The sequence below is a fragment of the Eriocheir sinensis genome, unplaced genomic scaffold (genome assembly GCF_024679095.1).
Source record: "Eriocheir sinensis breed Jianghai 21 unplaced genomic scaffold, ASM2467909v1 Scaffold518, whole genome shotgun sequence".
NCBI classification, from domain to species: domain Eukaryota; kingdom Metazoa; phylum Arthropoda; class Malacostraca; order Decapoda; family Varunidae; genus Eriocheir; species Eriocheir sinensis.
In genome coordinates, this window is record NW_026111852.1 from 285,001 (window position 1) to 304,759 (window position 19,759).

At 43.0% G+C, this 19,759-nt stretch overlaps 1 protein-coding gene across 2 annotated transcripts in view; it reads right to left on the bottom strand.

Moving 5' to 3' along the window:
• LOC126992907 (uncharacterized) overlaps window positions 1–11,489 on the bottom strand; it is a 52,586-nt gene extending 41,097 nt beyond the window's left edge. Inside the window, exon 1 of one of the 2 annotated variants that reach the window (XM_050851742.1) lies at window positions 10,454–11,489. In XM_050851742.1, coding sequence (XP_050707699.1) covers window positions 10,454–10,555 — 102 coding nt within the window. In that variant the 5' untranslated portion in view covers window positions 10,556–11,489. The remainder of the gene's footprint in view (window positions 1–10,453) is intronic. The other variant, XM_050851741.1, reaches the window with a different exon arrangement.
• Window positions 11,490–19,759: the final 8,270 nt, after the last annotated feature.

Here is a 19,759-nt window from a genome sequence, read left to right on the forward strand (position 1 = left end):
TGTCTTGACTTAGAAAATTCATATAAGCTTTCTTACTAATGAGACTTTCTATACAACAAAGTGAGATCATTCTTTGTTAATTTATACAATAAGGTCCTGGCTATCATGTGAGTCGCTGTATATATATAAAAAAAAAGGTTTGTACGTAGAATAGCGTAGATCTAGACACCTTATCCTACTTTATCATCTTACCTGCTGACATATACTTAATTAACCTTACCTATTCTGACCTTCATAAGCATTGTCAGGTATACAAAGAACGCCTTATGTTCTGCCCTCACCCTTCATCCCCCCTCTCTCCCTCCCTTCCCTCACGACGGGTGTAAGAAAATAATATTAGTGAATAAACAAGAACATAAATAAGAACTTAGGAACATAAATAGGAACTGTCAGGTATATAAAGAACGCCTTAAGTCCAGCTGTTCACCCTTCATCCTCCCTCTCTCCCTCCCTGCATGATAGGGGCAGTAATATTGGCTGTTCCCTTCCTCTCTTCTCTTCTCCCTTCTCTCCCTCATTTCTTCTTTTCTCCCCTTCTTCCCTTCAGTAATTCTCCTCCTCCTCCCTCCCTTCGGCCCTTCCTTCCCTTCCTTCCTTCTCGTTTTCCCTTCCTCTCTTTTTCTCTTCTCCCTTCTCTCCCTCATTTCTTCTTTTCTCCCCTTCTTCCCTTCAGTCATTCTCCTCCTCCTCCCTCCCTTCGGCCCTTCCTTCCCTTCCTTATTTCTCGTTTTCCCTTTCTCTCTTTCTCTTCTCCCTTCTCTCCCTCATTTCTTCTTTCCTCCCCTTTTACCCTTCAGTCATTCTCCTCCTCCTCCCTCCCTCCGGCCCTTCCTTCCCTTCCTTCCTTCTCGTTTTCCCTTCCTCTCTTTTTCTCTTCTCCCTTCTCTTCCTCCTTTCTTCTTTCCTCCTCTTCTTCCCTTCAGCCATTCTCCTCCTCCTTCCTTAATTCTCTTCTTCCCTTCCTCCTACCTCCCTCCGGCCCTTCCTTCCTTCCTCCCTCCTCGTTTTCCCTTCCTCTCTTTTTCTCTTCTCCCTTCTCTCCCTCATTTCTTCTTTCCTCCTCTTCTTCCCTTCAGCCATTCTCCCCCTCCTTCCTCATTTCTCTTCTTCCCTTCCTCCTACCTCCCTCCGGCCCTACTTTCTTCATCCCTTCCTCCTCTTCCTCCTTCCTTCTAAATCTCCCTCATCATTATTTTATCCTCCACTTCAGACTTCCTTCACGTATTCTCCCTTCCTTATCTCCTCTTCCTCCTCCTCTTCCTCTTCCTTTTCCACTTTAGTCTCGTTCTTCTCAACCTCTTTTCTCATCTTCCTTATTAGTCTTCTACTTCTTTCTTTTTCTTTTCTTTTGTGTCATCATCATTATCATTATTAAACAGATTACACATTACACAGTGACGCGTAGAGGAAAGAAGGAGAAGAAAAGGTGGATAAAGAAAACGATGCAAGAAACGAGGAACCAAAACAAGACGGAACGGAGAGAGAGAGAATGGAGGAGAGAGGAAAAGTCGTCGAAGGATTTAAGGAAGAGAGAAACAGAACAAGGCGGAACGAAGAGAGAGAATGGAGGAGAGAGGAAAAGTCGTGGAAGGATTTAAGGAAGAGAGAAACAGAACAAGGCGGAACGAAGAGAGAGAATGGAGGAGAAAGGAAAAGTCGTGGAAGGATTTAAGGAAGAGAGGAAGAGAAGGGAATAAAAATGAAAACAAAAGGGGAGGCGAGGCGTCGTAAAAGTAAATAGAGACTGTAAAGGGAATAAAGGGATGACCAGAAAAAGGGTGATGGAAGGAAGAGAGAGAAAAAAAGATGAGAAAAAAATAAGACAATATAAACGAATAAAAATAAATAGATAAACAAATAAATAGATAAATAGATTAATAAATAGAGACTGTAAAGGAATAAAAGGATAATCAGAAAAGGGGGACGAAAAGGAAGGAAAGAAAATAATGTACAATATGAACAAATAGAAACACATAAACAAATACAAAAATAAATAAACAGATAAATATATAGAGATTGTGAAGGAATAAATGAATGATACCAGAATAGGGGGACGAAAAGGAAGATAAAAAAAAGAAGAGAAAAATGAATGGCCAATACAAGCGAATAAAAAGTTTAAAAAATAAAGATAAATAAAGAGATCGAAAAAGATTAAGACAGAAAATATGATAAAAAATGAAAATGAAAATGAAGCGAAAGAAAGGAGGAGGAAGAAGAAGAAGAAGAAGAAGAAGAAGAAGAAGAAGAAGAAAAAGAAGAACAACAACAACATCAACAACAACAACAACAAGACAATGAGCGAAACAAGACAATGGGACACGAAAAGAAAACGAGAGAGAGAGAGAGAGAGAGAGAGAGAGAGAGAGAGAAAATCAATGAGTAGAGGAAATTGACTACTCTCTCTCTCTCTCTCTCTCTCTCTCTCTAATAATTTATCACGCCTGTCAGCATATCCCTTCTCCTCCTCCTCCTCCTCCTCCTCCTCCTCCCCCTCTTCCTCCTCTCCCTCGTCCTCTTCCTCCTCCTCCTCCTCCTCCTCCTCCCAAGCACATTTCATTCACTTCGATCTTTATACCTCAAGCTCTCCTTGCTACTTTCTTCTTTTTTTCTTCTTTTTCTTCCTTCTATGTTTTTTTTTATCTATTCTACTTTCTCTTCTCTTTTTTTCCACTTCTTCTCTTCTATTTTTTTGTCTACTTTCTTCCCTCCTCTTCTTCTCTTCTCTTCCCTCTTTTTTTCTACTATTTTAACTTTTCTTCTCTAAACTTTTCCTGTACTTTCTCCTCTATTTTCTCTTTTTTCTTCATTTCTATTGTCTACTTTCCTTCTACTTTCTCTCCCCTCTTTATCTATTCCTTCTTCACTTTCATCCCATTTTCCTCTTTTCCTGTTTCCCTCCTTTCCTTTTTTTCATCCCTCTCTCTTTTATTCTTCTCATCTTCATTAATCTATTTCTTTTCCCTTTTCCATCTTCTATCGGTTCCCTCCTATCTCTCCTCCTTTTTCTTCCTTTCTTTTCCTCCTGTTTTCCTTTTCCTTCTTTGCCTTTCCTTTCTCCTTCTCTGTTCCTTCTCTGATCCATTCCTCCTTTCATTCTTTCCCTCCTCCTCCTTTCTTTTCATTTCCTCTTATTTTTCCTTGCTTTCTTCTGTTTTCCTTACCATTCCTTTCCTTCCTTCTTGCCTCCTCCTTCCTTCCTTCCTTCCCAATATAAAAAAAAACGCCTTCTTCGGGAACCTGATCACGCTAAGTAACTCCCGCGAAAATTATCCCAGGCAAGGAAGTTCTTTGAGGCAGCGACGGAGGAGGAGGAGGAGGAGGAAGAGGAGGAGGAGGACAAATAGAGAAGAAAAAAAAACGTTAAAAAATTAAGAGTATAAATATAAGGAGGAGGAGGAGGAGGAGGAGGAAGGATAATGGAGGACTGGACGATTGTAGGAGAAATATAGGAGGAGGAGGAGGAGGAGGAGGAGGAGGAGGAGGAGGAGAGTGAGCGTAAAACATGAAAACACGGAAGATAAGGCAACATAAACATCTACAGAATACATTACAGTTATTTCAAGGCTTTCAGGGAACCATCTTTTTCTTCTACCCCTTCTTCTTCTTCTTCTTCCTCTTTCACGAATGGAGAGAAGAATAAGAGAGAAGGAGGAAGAAGAAAATGAAAGGAAATATGGTGTTCTCTCTTTTTTTTTACGGTAAAGGAAGCAGCTCAAGGGCAAAGATATAATTGAAGAGAAAGAAAGAGCCCGCTAATCACTGTGCCCTATAGAAGAGAGTATAGAGGAGTGGCCAAGAGAGGGGTCAATTTCGTGGTTCCTCAAGGGGGTTGGGTTGAGGCAAAGGGTAGTTTTTAGTGATTTTCTCTCGTGTTGTTTTTCATTAGCTTTACATTTTCCACGCCAAGAATGTTTGCTCGTAACTTTTTTTATTCCCCTCATCTCCTCTTCCTCCTCCTCCTCCTCCTCCTTTTACTTCTTCTTAATTTCCTTCTACTCTTCTTCTTCTTCTTCTTCTTCCTCCTCCTTCTCCTTTCTCCTCTTTTTACTTCTTAATTTCCTTCTTCTCTTCTTCCTCCTCCTCCTCCTCCTCCTTTCTCCTCCTTATACTTCTTCTTAATTTCCCTCTACTCTTCCTCCTCCTCCTTTCTCCTCCTTGTACTTCTTCTTAATTTCCCTCTTCTCTTCTTCTTCCTCCTCCTCCTCCTTCGCTTTCTTCCCAATATTCTCTTCCATACGCTCTACCCTCCCTTCTCCTTTCTCCTTCTCCTCCTCCTCCTCATATCCTTCTCTTCCTCACTTTCTATCTTTTCTACTGTTTTTTTCTTTATTTTTCTTCCTACTCTTCTTTTTTTCCTTCTTCCTTCTCCTCCTCCTCCTCCGTCTATCCTCTTTTTGTAAATCATCTTACTTCTATTTTCTCCCTCGTCTATTTCTTCGCCCTCTTCCTCTATTCAAAGCTTATTTTCTCTCTCTCTCTCTCTCTCTCTCATCCTCAACGGAGAAAAAAACGTAAATGAGACAATTCAAGCGGAAAAGTAATCTCTCTCTCTCTCTCTCACACACACACACACACACAGACACACACACACACACACACACACACACACACACACACACACACACATTAAGAAAACAGGAAATTAAAAAAGTCTATCATGAAAAAATACGAAAAAAGGCGAAAGAAAACGTGGACATGAGAACAGAAAACTCAGTCATTGTTTTTTATTTTCTTACTTTTTTTCTTTACTTTTCATTCGCCGTCGAGAGAGAGAGAGAGAGAGAGAGAGAGAGAGAGAGAGAGAGAGAGAGAGAGAGAGAGAGAGAGAGAGAGAGAGAGAGAGAGAGAGAGAGAGAGAGAGAGAGAGAGAGAGAGAGAGAGAGAGAGAGAGAGAGAGAGAGAGAGAGAGAGAGAGAGAGAGAGAGAGAGAGAGAGAGAGAGAGAGAGAGAGAGAGAGAGAGAGAGAGAGAGAGAAAGGGGTGGGGGCGCATTAAAGCCGGGCTGGAGCTGTAAAACAAACACGCGTCGCAGAGACTCAACGCAAAAACTCGATAAATCAATAACAACAAGGCGGACGACGGACAATTAGGGACGTGAATAAACACATAAATAAATAAATAAATAAATAAATATGAACCAATAAGTAAATAAAGGAAACAATTTGGGACGAGAATAAATACATAAATACATAAATAAATAAATAAATAAATATGAAGGAATAAGTAAATAAAAGAAAACAATTAGGGACGTGAATAGATAAATAAATAAATAAATAAATAAATAAATAAATAAATATGAACCAATAAGTAAATAAAGGCAAACATAAGACAATAAAAAAGAGGCAGACCAAGGAACAATAAAATCCTTAAGTAAGTTAAAAAAGAAAAAGAAGAAAGAGGAAGACAGAAAATAATAAAAGGAAGGTAATAAATAAATGATAAATCCAAGCAAAAATAAAATAAAGAGAAAAGAAAAAAAATAAATAGAAGAATATTCATTACATAAAAATAAAAAAAAGAAGTTAAAATTAATGAAAAATATTAAAAAAAAAAAATGCACATGTAAGAAAATATATATTAGAAAATTCATGAAAAAACACACGCAAACAACAACGAAGCATATCACACACACACACACACACACACACACACACACACACACACACACACACACACACACCTTTAAGACCCTCGTGTGGATTTCGCCAATACCTGGACTGCCAATCACAGGTGGGCGACGCGCTGATTGCTTAATTAACGTGACGCGGGACAGGTGAGAGGAGGAGGAGGAGGAGGAGGAGGAGAATCAATATCAAGTAACAATCATGAGTAGTTCCTCCTTTTATCTCTCTCTCTCTCTCTCTCTCTCTCTCTCTCTCTCTCTCTCTCTCTCTCTCTCTCTCTCTCTCTCTCTCTCTCTCTCTCTCTCTCACTCCAATTTCTCTTGTTGTCGCTCTATCAACATTGGCTTTATTATTCTCTCTCTCTCTCTCTCTCTCTCTCTCTGTCAATTAGTCTCTCTTCCCCTCTTTCGCTCTGTAACCTGAACGGGCTCCGTCACACCCATCGACAATTAACACTTCATCTCACATCCCTGGCCGAGGCGAAGGAGGGCGGGGAAAGGCAAAACACAGCCATTGAAGAGACTGCTTTAAAGGGTGGACGAGGATCCTGTATTTCAAAGGTCGGCACAGCGGCGTCATTTCAAGGAGGAGAACACTCTTAGTTAACCTGATCTGAGAAGGGTTTGGAGGTGAATGTTGTTGTTCTTTCTGTGCGTGAATTGAGTATCGGGAATTTGCCTTTGATACAAATGTTTACATGGATATGTTACTTAGAAGTGAGGTTTATTTCTCCACGCTGAGCTCGACTTCGGTAAAAAGATTAAGTCGCTCAACGCTTCCAGTATGAGTGAACTTCGCAGTGAAACCAATCTTTTGAGTCTACACAAAACTGTAACACACAATAATCTTTTAGGAAGTTTTAAGATTAAGAAGATTCCTTTAAATTATTTAAATAAGTAATAAAGTTTTTTTCACCAATACTTTTGATTTAGCAATTATCTCCTACATTATCATTACTATTATAATTTTAATCATTATTATTATATTATTATATTCAGCATTGCAAAAAGCTGCAAAGAACACTAAGACAGACCAACGGACAAATGGAATGAAGTAAAAGATAGATATACTCTAAGAAACAATGTCTGATATAAAACGGAAGTAGTGGGCAGAGTATATACAAACATTCCTAAGTTTATGCGAACTTCTTGAAAACAAAACCGACGGAGTAAATAGAAAAGAACAAAAATACGAGCCGTGACTATCCCTCAAACCAGACAATCAACGAAGTCAAATCGCCCCTCGAATCAGCAGAGCAAACACGCGCAGGGCCCGAGGTGATGAATGGGTCCGCGGCGGCTAATGACACGCCGCGGACACGACAAAACTACCTCTGAAAACGCCGATCCATTTACTAAACTAGCGGGGGACGGCGACACCAGCGGCGGCCTCCACTCGACTACCGCGCAAAGACAGGTGCACGCGGCTGCCTTCAAGCTTAATCCGTTGTTCCATTTGCCAAACTAGCGGGTGACGATGACTCGGCGGGACTTCTTCCTTCAATCTCCCCTTCAAACCTATCGATCCACACGCACGTAAAGCGACGCAAATATACCTAGTTGTTGAGAAAGGGAGTGGAAGGGATAGGGAGGGAGGGAGGAGGGACGAGAAGAGATTTAAAAAACGGTAGGAGAATAAAAGAAAACAATGGGAAAAGGATGACTATTTTAATATACATTCCTTTTTCCTTCATTATTTTGACAGCTGTTTAACGCAAGTATGTCCACAGGAGGGAGAGAAGCGAAAATGAGATACACTTTACCTTTGAGTGAGTAAAGGCAAATTAACTGTGGACATAAATATCGATCAAGTATAAATTCCTTCTTTACTTATGGATTTCACAGGTGATTAAGGGAAGGTTATTGACGTTGGAAGGAGAGAGGGAAGGTACCCCACTGTTACCTAAGCATACCTGAGCTTACCTAAGTTACCTGTGGCTTAGATAGACAGATAGATACATAGAAAGATAGATAGTTAGACAGATACAGATAGAGATTACAGATAAATTTAGATACAAAAAAAAAATAAAGACAAGATATTGGTAGATATAAATATACAGAGAGAGAGAGAGAGAGAGAGAGAGAGAGAGAGAGAGAGAGAGAGAGAGAGAGAGAGAGAGAGAGAGAGAGAGAGAGAGAGAGAGAGAGAGAGAGAGAGAGAGAGAGAGAGAGAGAGAGAGAACAAAGGGAGGAACAATCAAGGGGAAGCAATCAGAGGCAGCAAAAATATAATGGGAGGGTCTTGAACGTGACGGCTTACCATGCGTCACCATTACCACGAGGCCCCCCCCGCCCCCCCCGCCTCCCTTGCTCCCTTTGACCCCCCTCCCCTTCACCCTGACCCCTCCCTGACCCTAAGATTAGCACAAGGGAAGGAAAAGGATGAGGTGGATGAGGATGAAGAAGAGGAAGGGGAGGAGAAAGAGGGAGAGATAGAGGAGGATAGAGAAGGGTAGAAGGATGGGGAAAGAAAGAGGAATGGGGAGATAAGAACTAAATAAAATGGAGAATTGAATAAGGGAAGAAAGAGGACATAGAAGGAAAGGGGGATATGAGAGAAAATGGGAAAGGAAGAATGAAGGGATGGGAGGAGAAAAGAAGGGAGGGATAAAAGGAGAGAAAAGGGGAAGGAGAGGTGAAGGAAGGGGAAGGAAAGGGAAGATAAAGGTACAAGATATAGGGAGAGTAAAGAAAATGGAAGGGGAGGAGAATAGAAGAATGGTTGAAGAGGAGAAGAAGGGAGGAGACGCAAGGGAAGGGAAGGGAAGGTAAAGGAATAAGACAAAAGACAGAGAAAGGAGATGGAAAATGAGGGAAGGAAAGGAGGAAATAGGAGAATAGGAGGAAAAAGAAAGGGAAGAAGAAAAGTACGAAAGGAAATGAAGAAAGTGGAAAAAGAATAAATATGAAGAGGGAAACGAATAAAGAAGATGGGAAAGAGAGGGGGAATGGAAGGAGAGAGAAAACAGGGAGAAGGAAGGGAGGAAAACACGAGAGAAGGGAAAGGTAGGAAAGGGAGAGGAAGGAGATGCATTTTCCTCTTCTCTTCCCTTCCCTTCCCTTCCCTTCCCTTCCCTTCCCTTCCCATCCCTTCCCTTCCTTTCCCATCCCTTCCCTTCCCTTCCCTTCCCTTCCCTTCCCTTCCTTTCCCATCCCTTCCCTTCCCATCCCTTCCCTTCCTTTCCCTTCCCTTCCCTTCCTTTCCCTTCCCTTCCCTTCCTTTCCCATCCCTTCTCTTCCTTTCCCATCCCTTCCCTTCCTATCCCTTCCCTTCCTTTCCCTTCCCTTCCCTTCCTTTCCCATCCCTTCCCTTCCCATCCCTTCCCTTCCTTTCCCATCCCTTCCCTTCCTTTCCCATCCCTTCCCTTCCTTTCCCATCCCTTCCCTTCCTTTCCCTTCCCTTCCCTTCCTTTCCCTTCCCTTCCCTTCCTTTCCCTTCCTTTCCCTTCCCTTCCCTTCCTTTCCCATCCCTTCCCATCCCTCCCATTCCCTTCCCTTCCCTTCTCTTACTTTCCCATCTTATAACCCAACCGAACGCAAAACCACGCTCTCTCTCTCTCTCTCTCTCTCTCTCTCACACACCCACACACACATTACGCCTGGGAACTGGGGTGGTGTAAGCAAGGAGGAACAATGCAGGGAGGGCGCGGCAACAAGCAGGGTGCGAGGCAGCGGCGAAGAGCTCGGAAAGTGTTGTTGATTTTCCCTCCTATTCAACTTGACCCAAAAAATGAATGTTGCGGATGGCTTTTGTTTCTCCTGGGTAATGTATAACTTATGCCTCCTCCTCCTCCTCCTCCCCCTCCTCCTCCTCCGCCTCCTCCTATTATTGCTACTAACCTTTTCACTTATTTTTGTATTGTTACTACTACTACTACTACCACTACTACTTCTATTACTACTACTACTACTACCATTATTACTACCACTACTACTTTATGAGCATCAATTCTCCTCCTCCTCCTCCATTTTTTCCCTTTCCTCCCACTCCTAATGTTCTTCCTCCTCCTCCTTCTCCTCCTCCTCCTCCTCCTCCTCCATCTCATCTTCCTTATCCTTATCCTCTTCAATTATCTTCATCCTTTCCATCTCCACACTTTTTTCTGCTGCCTCCTCCTCCTCCTCCTCCTCCTCGGTACTCACCCTTGCCGCCACCTTCAGGAGCCGCGCGTGTGAATTTTGTACGTACCTGAAACAGAAGAATACACACATATTAGCGTACCGAAGTGTGTGTGTGTGTGTGTGTGTGTGTGTGTTAGAGAGAGAGAGAGAGAGAGAGAGAGAGAGAGAGAGAGAGAGAGAGAGAGAGAGAGAGAGAGAGAGAGAGAGAGAGAGAGAATAACAGCAGTTTAATACTACTTTTCTAGCACAAATAAATAGCAATAATGGTTTAATAAAAGGTTATGTAGGTCAATATACAGCTGAGGTTTAAAGGTAAATCAATGAATCACTTTGGTGGCTCTTAAAATACATTAGACTTAATTATGCGCTGACAGAATGGCAATCGATACTGCTGATTCACCTCCTCCTCCTCTTCTTCTTCTTCTTCTTCTTCTTCTTCTTCCTCCCTTCGTTCTCCATTTTCTGCCTACATCCTTATTCCTTCTTCATCTCCTTTTCCTTCTCTTCAAACCTTCTAACATTATTCCTTTATCCCTAATCCTAATTTATCCCTTTCTTCCTCCAATCCCCCTCCTCCTTCTCCCCTCTTCTCTCCTCTCCTCTCCCTCTCCATCTCAACTACTTTTCTCCCTCTTCCATTTCCTCTTCCTCCTCCTCCTCCTCTTCCCCTCCTATTCTCCTGTTTCCTCCTCCCTCCCCCCCCACTCACCATGGCCCAGGGCTGAGGGACCATCACGCCGAGGCCGGGCAGCAGCGGGGTCATGGAGAACACGCTGGAGGTGATGCCCGCCGCCAGCAGGCCCTCCTCCATGGTGCCGGGTGCTGGGGAGGGCAGGGACGGGCTGGCAAGGGCTGGCTGATGGCTGGGGCGGTGGGAGGTGCGCGGCTTGCCTTGTCACATCCCAACAGAACGCCGTGGAGGACAGAATGCTTCGACACGTCACTAGAGTCTAAAGTTTCCCCAATGTCACACTCATGATAATGTCTTCACTCGGGCACTTGAAGTTGGTTAAGTTTTCTGTATAGTAGAGCAGTCAAGTTACGCTGTTTCAACACTTAACAGGTACCTAGGTGATATGTAGTGAACTCTACGACTTGACACTGTCCACATTACATTAGTTTTCGTATCGTAATAGTCAATGAAATCCTGATAATGTCTCCACTGGGCACTTGAAGTTGGTTAAGTTTTCTGTATAGCAAAGCCGCTGTTACACTGTTTCAATACTTAACAGGTAGGTGCGTGAAGGGCCATGAACGGTACGACTGAACACTGTCCTCACTACACTACCTTTCGTATGGTGTCACGGTAATGGTAACGTCTCCCTCGGGCACTCGAAGTTGGTTAAGTACGTGAAGTGCTGTGAATGGAACGACTTACACTGTCCTCACTACACTCGGGTCCGTATCATCATCAAAACAAGCTCACCAGACACAACTGAGAGGCTAAGTAACAGCAAGCAATAACAAGCCACACTCTGCTCACTGCTCCGTACTCAACGCCGCGCCTGTCTCCGGGTCACTGGTGGACACAAGACTCGTGCTGTTAGCGGGGGTGACGGAGCCGCACGGGAGGTGTTGACCATGGAGGGGGCAACGCGCGAATCATGCCAGACTCCCCGTCCTGACAACGCTCGAACCAGCGCAAGGAGCTCCGAACCACCGAACCAACTACCACTGACATTGATTTACCATACTTTACCTACTTACATCACTTGCAATTCATTCTTAGGTAGTATGTGATCAGTTTCTGTTTATAGTTTATAGCCTAAAATAACGTAAGCAAGGAAACCAATAAATCGCACAGCTTGGAACGAACAATTGAACCGCTAAACAACTTGCTTCACTCAAACACTCATCACGCAATATTGTTTTTATTAGTTTGTTTTAGTCAGCATTAAATCAGTCTTCTAACGTACTGTCTTACTTATACACAGAAGATGAAATGATTGGAATAACACTAGAGGTAAGAAGACTATTACCACAAAACTCTAAGAATTTGATAACGAGAGGGATAAAGAGTTTCGTGAACGAGTAATTATTGACTTAAAACGAGCAGGTGTTTGGGGGGAGACATGTAAGGTATAAAAGACAGGTGTTTGGGGGAGACATGTGAGGTATAGAAGAACAGGTGTTTGGGGGCAGGTGTGTTCGGGGCAGGAGGTCGTCAGGTATGTGTGTTTGAAGGGCAGGCTTGACAAACAATTCCGGCTACCCATCGCATGCTTCCCGGGGACATGACGGATGGACACCAATACCTGACCACTTAATAGCCAACCCAGGTGTGAGGGAGACACGACACGGCCGCCTCACCCCCACGATCCTCACTCCTGCAACACTGCCCTCACCTCCCCACACCCCTCACCCTTACCACCATTCACCCCAAAATCAAGCACCTCACCCACCACGACAAGCCCCTCACCCCAACGTCAAGCCCCTCCAAGCCTTTCAACTCCCCACCCTCCCCCCTCTCCCCATGCAAACCCCTTACCCCCACAACACCCTCTCACCAAAGCCCCGCACACTAGATAAATTTATAGGGAGGGGAGGAGGGGGGCTGTATGGCCATGCCTCGCCCTGACGTGTTTGTGAACCAGATGTGCGGAACAAGAGGCAGATCACTCACGCACCGACACACGCATGGAGAGGAGGAAGAGGAAGAGGAAGGGAAGGAGAGGAAAGAGGGAGAAAAGAGCCATGATAGACAAACACATATATACTGGCAGCAGAGGAGAAAGAGGAAGGAAAGAAGAGGAGAAAAAGGAATAAAAGAGCTGGTTGCAGAAGTTAAAGAGGAAAGGAATAAGGGAAGGAGAGGAGAGAGGGAGAAAGGACCTCGAATATATCCTTGGAGCAGAAGAGGAAGAGAAGAAAAAGGGAAGGAGAGAAAAGCGGGAGAAAGGAGCTCAGATCAACACGCACATGATGGTGGCAGGAGAGGAAGAGGAAGGGAAGGAGAGAAAAAAACGGAGGAGAAAAATAAATGAGTCTGGGGAAGGATAACCAGGGAGACAAGAAAAAAAAATGAGTACGAGTGGATAAGGGGGGGGGGGGGGGAGGGGAGGAAAGGGTTGGGTGGGAAGAGGTGGAAGAGGAGGAGGGAGAGAGAGGAGCAAAAGGGAATAAGAAACTGACAGGGATGGTAAAGCAGGAAGAAAGGGAGACGGAGAAGAAGGAAAGGGATTAGGGAGAGGAAGGAGACGGAGAGCCATGGGGGGAGGATGGGGAGGAGGGGGAAGGGGGAGATGATTTAGAGTTGTCATATATCAGTCCAATGGCACACACACACACACACACACACACACACACACCGAAATGGAACAAGGTCAGAAAACAAGTTCCATACACGACAACAACATCCCAATACCACACACACACACACACACACACACACACATGGGATCGTGATGGTACATAGTGTCCTGAGCTCAAATAAAACAACCTACATCACTGATACGTCCCTCTCTCTCCCCCTCCACGTGAAGAAATAACATATAAACAGCTTAAGCTTTCTCTATGTCACGTTCAGGCTATGTTAACTTGCGGCGCTAGAAGAGGGCGTAAGCTAACAACGTAATGATATGCTTTACAGTGAATAACCACCACCACCACCACCACCACTACCACCACTACCACCACCACCACCACTAAAATGAACAACAACAAAATCCAGCTTGCACTAGACCAGACCTTCACCATCTGCTATGGGAGCCCAAAGCGTCTCAGAATACGGCCCAGTGGCTATACAAAACAAACTAGTGTTTCTACGACAGAGTTGCTACAAGGCACAGACAGTGGTGATACGTAGAAAGGCAGTCATTGTTTTTTCTTTCCCGTCGAAGGATTTATATGCAGGCACACGTTCATATTCTTTCGTTATCCTGAGGCTTATTGTGTGGTCATGATGCTCGATAAAAAAAGGTGGATAAAATCTGTCCTCTTACAAGCTTTCGGCTATAACAACAAACACTTCTGAATGCTATAAAGAACGTTCTCATGAGGGTATTTTCACGTTCACGGTGCAGAAGCCTTGTCAAACTATCCCTAGAACTACACATGGAGATATTAACACAACCTCTAGGCTGTTCTTACAAGACACTTTGCCATATTACATCAGCTATTTCTAAAGGTCAAAGAGGGGATCAATCGGGTTCTAATGAGTGTTTCTTTAGGTTCATGGTATAGAAGAAGGGTCAGACTACCACCAGGGTCATAAAACTACCCCTGGAAATGCCCACAACTCCTACGAAAGCCTTGTCAAATATGTGTTCTTGGGCTGCGAAATGTCTCATAATACGACCGGGTTCTCATGGGGGTATTTTCACGTTCATGGTTCTTGGTCAAACTATCCTTAGAACTATGAATGGAGATATTAACACAACCTCTACAGTCGAGTTCTCGTGAGTTATGTTTTCCACGTTCATGGTGCAGAAAACCTCGTCAAACTATCCCTAGAACTACACATTGAAATACTGACACAACCTCTACGAAAACCAGACCAAATGTGTGTGTGTGTGTGGGGGGGGGGGGGGGTTATGTGTATGTGTGTAAGCCTAAAGATGTTTGAGAATGAGCCTAAAAATTCAAGCTGGCTGGCAGACCTGATACATGGGCCTTGCATAACCCAGCCACCTGCCATCCATGTAACTAAACCTCGCCCTTGACTCTTCCACTTATAAGGTCCCCGTCACTCCACATCTAAAGAACCTTAACCCTTGACTCCCACACTTAGGCTTAACACACCTTCTTCCCCCACCTCCGCTTAATTCATGCCCTTCCATTTACAACGATCTCTTACGAAGCCTCCTCCCCTCGCCTCACCCTCCATGTATCAACCCAGCAGGTCCTCAACTTACTAACCCTCGGCCTTGACTCTTCTTGCTTCGTTTTCTTCCCCCTCTCTCCGCCGTCACGTCTAATCCATGATCTGAACTTAGCCTACACTAATATACTTCCTTCAAGCAAATATTTCGTCTCCCTCTTCTTTATAGATCCGCCCAGCAGGTTCCCATCTAACTATCCCTCGGCCTTGACTCTTTTTGCTCTCTTTACTTCCCCGTCTCTCCGCCGTCACGTCTAATCCATGATCTGAACTTAGCCTACACTAATATACTTCCTTCAAGCAAATATTTCGTCTCCCTCTTCTTTATAGATCCGCCCAGCAGGTTCCCATCTAACTATCCCTCGGCCTTGACTCTTTTTGCTCTCTTTACTTCCCCGTCTCTCCGCCTCCACATATTAGTCCATGAAATATACTCAGCCTTCAATACCGTCTCTTACCAAGTCTCCTACAAGCTTATACTTCGTCTCCCTCTCGTTATAGACCAGCCCAGCAGGTCCCCGTATGATTAACCCTCGGCGTTGACCCTGTTAGCTCTGTCTAATTTCAACTCATTCAGCATTCATCACTCAATCCATGCAATACTCTTTCCTCCATGCCTATAACTCGTCGCCCTCTCATTACATTCAAACACAGCGGCTCTCCATCAACCTAACTAATGCCATTAACCCTTCTATTAATCCTCAGGTCTCCCTCCCTTGCTGTCATGTGCCACTCCAACGCGAAATCTATGGACGCAAGGGCAAAGTAGAGAAAAGGTTAGTAAAAGATATATGAAAAAAGTAAGATGGATATTGTTATCAAGGAAGCTTGTTAGTTATTAGATCAAGCTCTGGGGCAACACATACTATATTATTTTTTGTCTTTTTGATCGGCAATTTTAGATAAGCCTTAGAAATAAAGAGGGATCCGTGGGTGATGTCAGCATAGAAAGCAGTTATTAGATCATGCTCTGAGGCAATGCATATTATAGAACGTTCTGACTTCTTCGGGAATATCATGTAAATTATAGTTAACTGCTGACTGGCCAAGTGGAAAAGTTAAACCATCATATGTGTGTGTGGCATTCATACGCCCACGCCGCCATACACCCACCCACACCCACACACCCACGCCCTCCCCTACACACGCAATACCGTCCCAAGTTCAGGTCAAACATTCCTCACGTTTGTTTCTGATTTGAAAATGCAAACTTCACCAAACTTCACAGGAGACTAAACAGTGTTCCGAAAATGTTTTGAGAGAGAGAAATAGAATGATAGATAGATAGATAGAGAGATAGAGAGAGAGAGAGAGAGAGAGAGAGAGAGAGAGAGAGAGAGAGAGAGAGAGAGAGAGAGAGAGAGAGAGAGAGAGTGTGTGTGTGTCCCAAAAATTCATGAACACGTGAACTATGAAGAGAAAGTATTCATACGTCAAGGTTGCCCCGCGGGATTAAAAACAATCTGTATATGAAGTTAAAAAAAGGAAAAGAAAAAAAGAAAACAATGGAACAGAAATTGAGTGCAACATTCATACAAAAACAACAACAACAACAACAACTACTACTACTACTACTACTACTGCTACCACCACCACCACCACCACCACTACTACTATTATTACTACTACAGCTACTACTACTTCTACTACTAATATAAACAATAACACTAGCCACAACGACGCAGCAGGAGAAGAAAAAACAACAACGATTACTGGAACATCAACAACAATCCCCAATCAATAACATCAACAACAACAACAACAACAACACGAAAACAGCGATATCGGGCGTGAGCGAAAACGACAACTTCATTTCTCGTTATTTTTCTGCTCCCAAAACACACACACACACACACACACACACACACACACACACCAAAAAAAAAAAAAAAAGATAAATAAATAAATAAATAAAAAACACGGGAAGGGGGAGAAGAGCGAGAGCGAGAGAGAGAGAGAGAGAGAGAGAGAGAGAGAGAGAGAGAGAGAGAGAGAGAGAGAGAGAGAGAGAGAACAAAAGCCTTAGTTTCTTCCCTTCGAATGAGCAGCCCATCAAAGATTTAGGAGGAAAAGGAGGAGGAAGAGGAAGAGGAGGAGGAGGAGGAGGCGAAGCAGAAGCCGGCGAAGTAGAAGGAGGACGATAAAAATGGAGTAAGAGGGAGAGCAAGGAAAATAAAAATTGAAGCAAAGGGAACAGGAAAAATAAAGTGATGCAAGAGAAAGAAGAGTTTGGTGAATATAGAAATAAAATACAAAAAAAAAACAATATCTATAGAAGACTTGATGAGGTGGAAGACAAAAAGGACAAAGACGGAGAGAGAGAGAGAGAGAGAGAGAGAGAGTGGAAAAAGTAAAGGAGAAAAGAGAACCGAATCGTCCCCCTCTCTCTCTCTCTCTCTCTCTCTCTTTTTCCTCTATTTCTTCTTGTCACTTTCTCTATTTTCTTTAAGTGTTCTTTCTTTATTTTTTTCATTTTACTTTTCTTTTTTATTTTTTTCCTTCCTTTCCTCCTCTTCCATCTCTTTTTATGCTTTTTTTTATATTTTCTTTATTTTTCTTATTCCGCTTTTCTTTCCTCCTTTTCCTCCTCCGCGGCCGCACCTGTGTTTTACGGAGCCGCTTAATGTCCGCCAGAAACACTCTCCTTCACCCCCACGGCGAGACGCTCCGCTTGGCCCACACGCCGACCCAAGGACACACGAAGCGGCCCAGCTATTCCTCGACCTCCTAAAAACCCGCCCTTCCTTACCCCGCTCCTGGACACCGCCGCCCCCAAGTGTTCGTGCCCCCTACACTTCTGGCCGTCCCTCCCTTGGTGCTGCAACTCAACGCCGCCGACTTAAGCAAGATCTTGTACTTCAGGACCCAGACGCTGCCCAGGTGTTTCTCGACCCCCAAACACCTGAACCTCCCTCCCTCGATGTTGCTCTTGGTCTTGCTGGCTGGAGTGAGGTATACATAAAGTTGAAGGGAACAGATCATGGAGGGTATCTATTTTTTTTTCATCTCTGGTCTGGCTGGCTGGAGTGTGATGGACGTAAAGTTGAAGGGTATAGAAGGTATCGACTCGCAAGTTTCTTTTCTATACACGTTAATTTTGCTCTGTTGCTTTCTGGGGGCGATGTTTTTCTATTTCTGTTGATCCCGTGTATGAAAGTGCGCGTGTAACACTTTATTTCGTTGTGTGCAAATTGTTTGGTATCGTTATTTTTTGAGACTTCAGAAATAAAACAAAACCGGAAGATATAAATGGATAAAAATCGCAAGAAAGCACAACCAGAACACACACACACACACACACACACACGCACACACACACACACCTACGTCCAAACATCCAGCCTTCCCCCAATAAGCCTGCCCACACACAAACACAAGGCTTCAAGTGGTAGTGTATAGCAAACATCGATAACCAACCCTATCGCCCTCCGCCTCCCCCCCCTCGCCCACCTCTCCCTTGGCCCCGCTGCGAAACAAAAAGACCTAAGGGGAAGCGTTACCCCCTGGACCCCAACCCTTGCCTCCCCACGGGCGCTCAAAGGCTCTACGCAGCAGACTGACTGACGAGAAACGGAACTACGAGGAAAGAAACCGAACCGAAGGAATGAGACTCGGGTAGAAAGATTGGATGGAAAATGCGGACTACTGAAAAGAGTGAGTGTGTGAAACGTGAAGTGTAGGTAGATGAAGTTTGAAGTTTGAAGAGAATGAAACGATTTGTAATGTGGAACAGAACTACGAGGGAAGAAACTGAATCAAAGGAATTAGACTCGAGTAGAACGACTGGATGGAAAATGCGGACCATGTTAAGAGTGAGTGTGTGAAACGTGACGGGTATGTAGATGAAGTTTGAAGAGAATGAAACGATTTGTAAAGAATGTGGAACGGACCTACGAGGGAAGAAAATGAATCAAAGGAATTAGACTCGAGTAGAACGACTGGATGGAAAATGCGGACTACAGATAAGAGTTAGTGTGTGAAACGTGACGTGTATGTATATGAAGTCTGAAGAGAAGGAACGTTACCACTGAACATGTATTAAACAAAGTGTAAAGCCTGGCCCCTCTAAACAAATACCTTGAAGTATAAATAAACGTAACCGCTGTATGTAAGAAACTCGATGTGCAGAGAAAGTTAGAGCAATATAGCTACAGCTTATAAGGTATTGGAAACTACTAAGCTTAACGGGAAACGAATGTAACAAGAATTGGAAATGAAGTTAACGGAAATAAAAGAGAAAAATATGATATTCTTGAAGTGAAAAGTGAATCCCGTTTTTAAAAATGTGATAAATAATAATAATAATAATAATAATAATAATAATAATAATAATAATAATAATAATAAAAATAATAATAATAATAATAATAATAATGACGAATAATAAAATGTGAGACAGAACAGAATATCGCAAAACAAATTCAACAAGGGTAGAAAATGCAATACCCGGATAGGAAAGAAAAAAAATATAGCGACCTTGAATAAAAATAAATAAAACTTCAGGATAAACTAAATAATGAAGAAAAGGAAATAAAAACAAGATGAAAACTGGAGGAAGAGAAGAAGAATACAGAATAAAGAAGAAGAGGAAAAATAAAGGAAAAAAAAAGAATCAGAAAATAAAAATTAGACAGAGACGAAAAGAGAATGAGAAGCAAAATGAATAAGAAAAAAACAAGAAGGAGAAGAAAATGAGAACAAAAACAAGACGAAAGAAAAAGAGGAACAAGAAGAGGAACAAGAAAAAAAACAAGAGCAAGAACGAGAAGAACAAGAACAAGATAGAAAAAAAAGATAAAGAAAACAAGGCGAAAGAAAGAGGAACAAGAAGAGGAACAAGAAAAAAAAAAAAACAAGAACGAGAACAAGAACAAGATGGAAAAAAAAAGATAACGAAAACAAGACGAAACAAGAAGAGGAACAAGAAAAAAACAGCGAGAAAAACAAGAACAAAAACAAGATAAAGAAAAATAATGTTCATAGCTGAGTAGAAGGAATGATGACGATGACGATGACGCACGAACAAAAGAGAAAAGCGGAGAAGTTGAAAAAACAAAAAACAAAAAAAAACACGAGAAAAAAAAATGAGGGAGTGAAAATAAAGCGATAATCTTGACCGATGGGCAGCGAGGCACGACTTCTTCCTCCTCCTCCTCCTCCTCCTCTTCTTCTTCTATTTTGTTCTTCTTCTTCTTT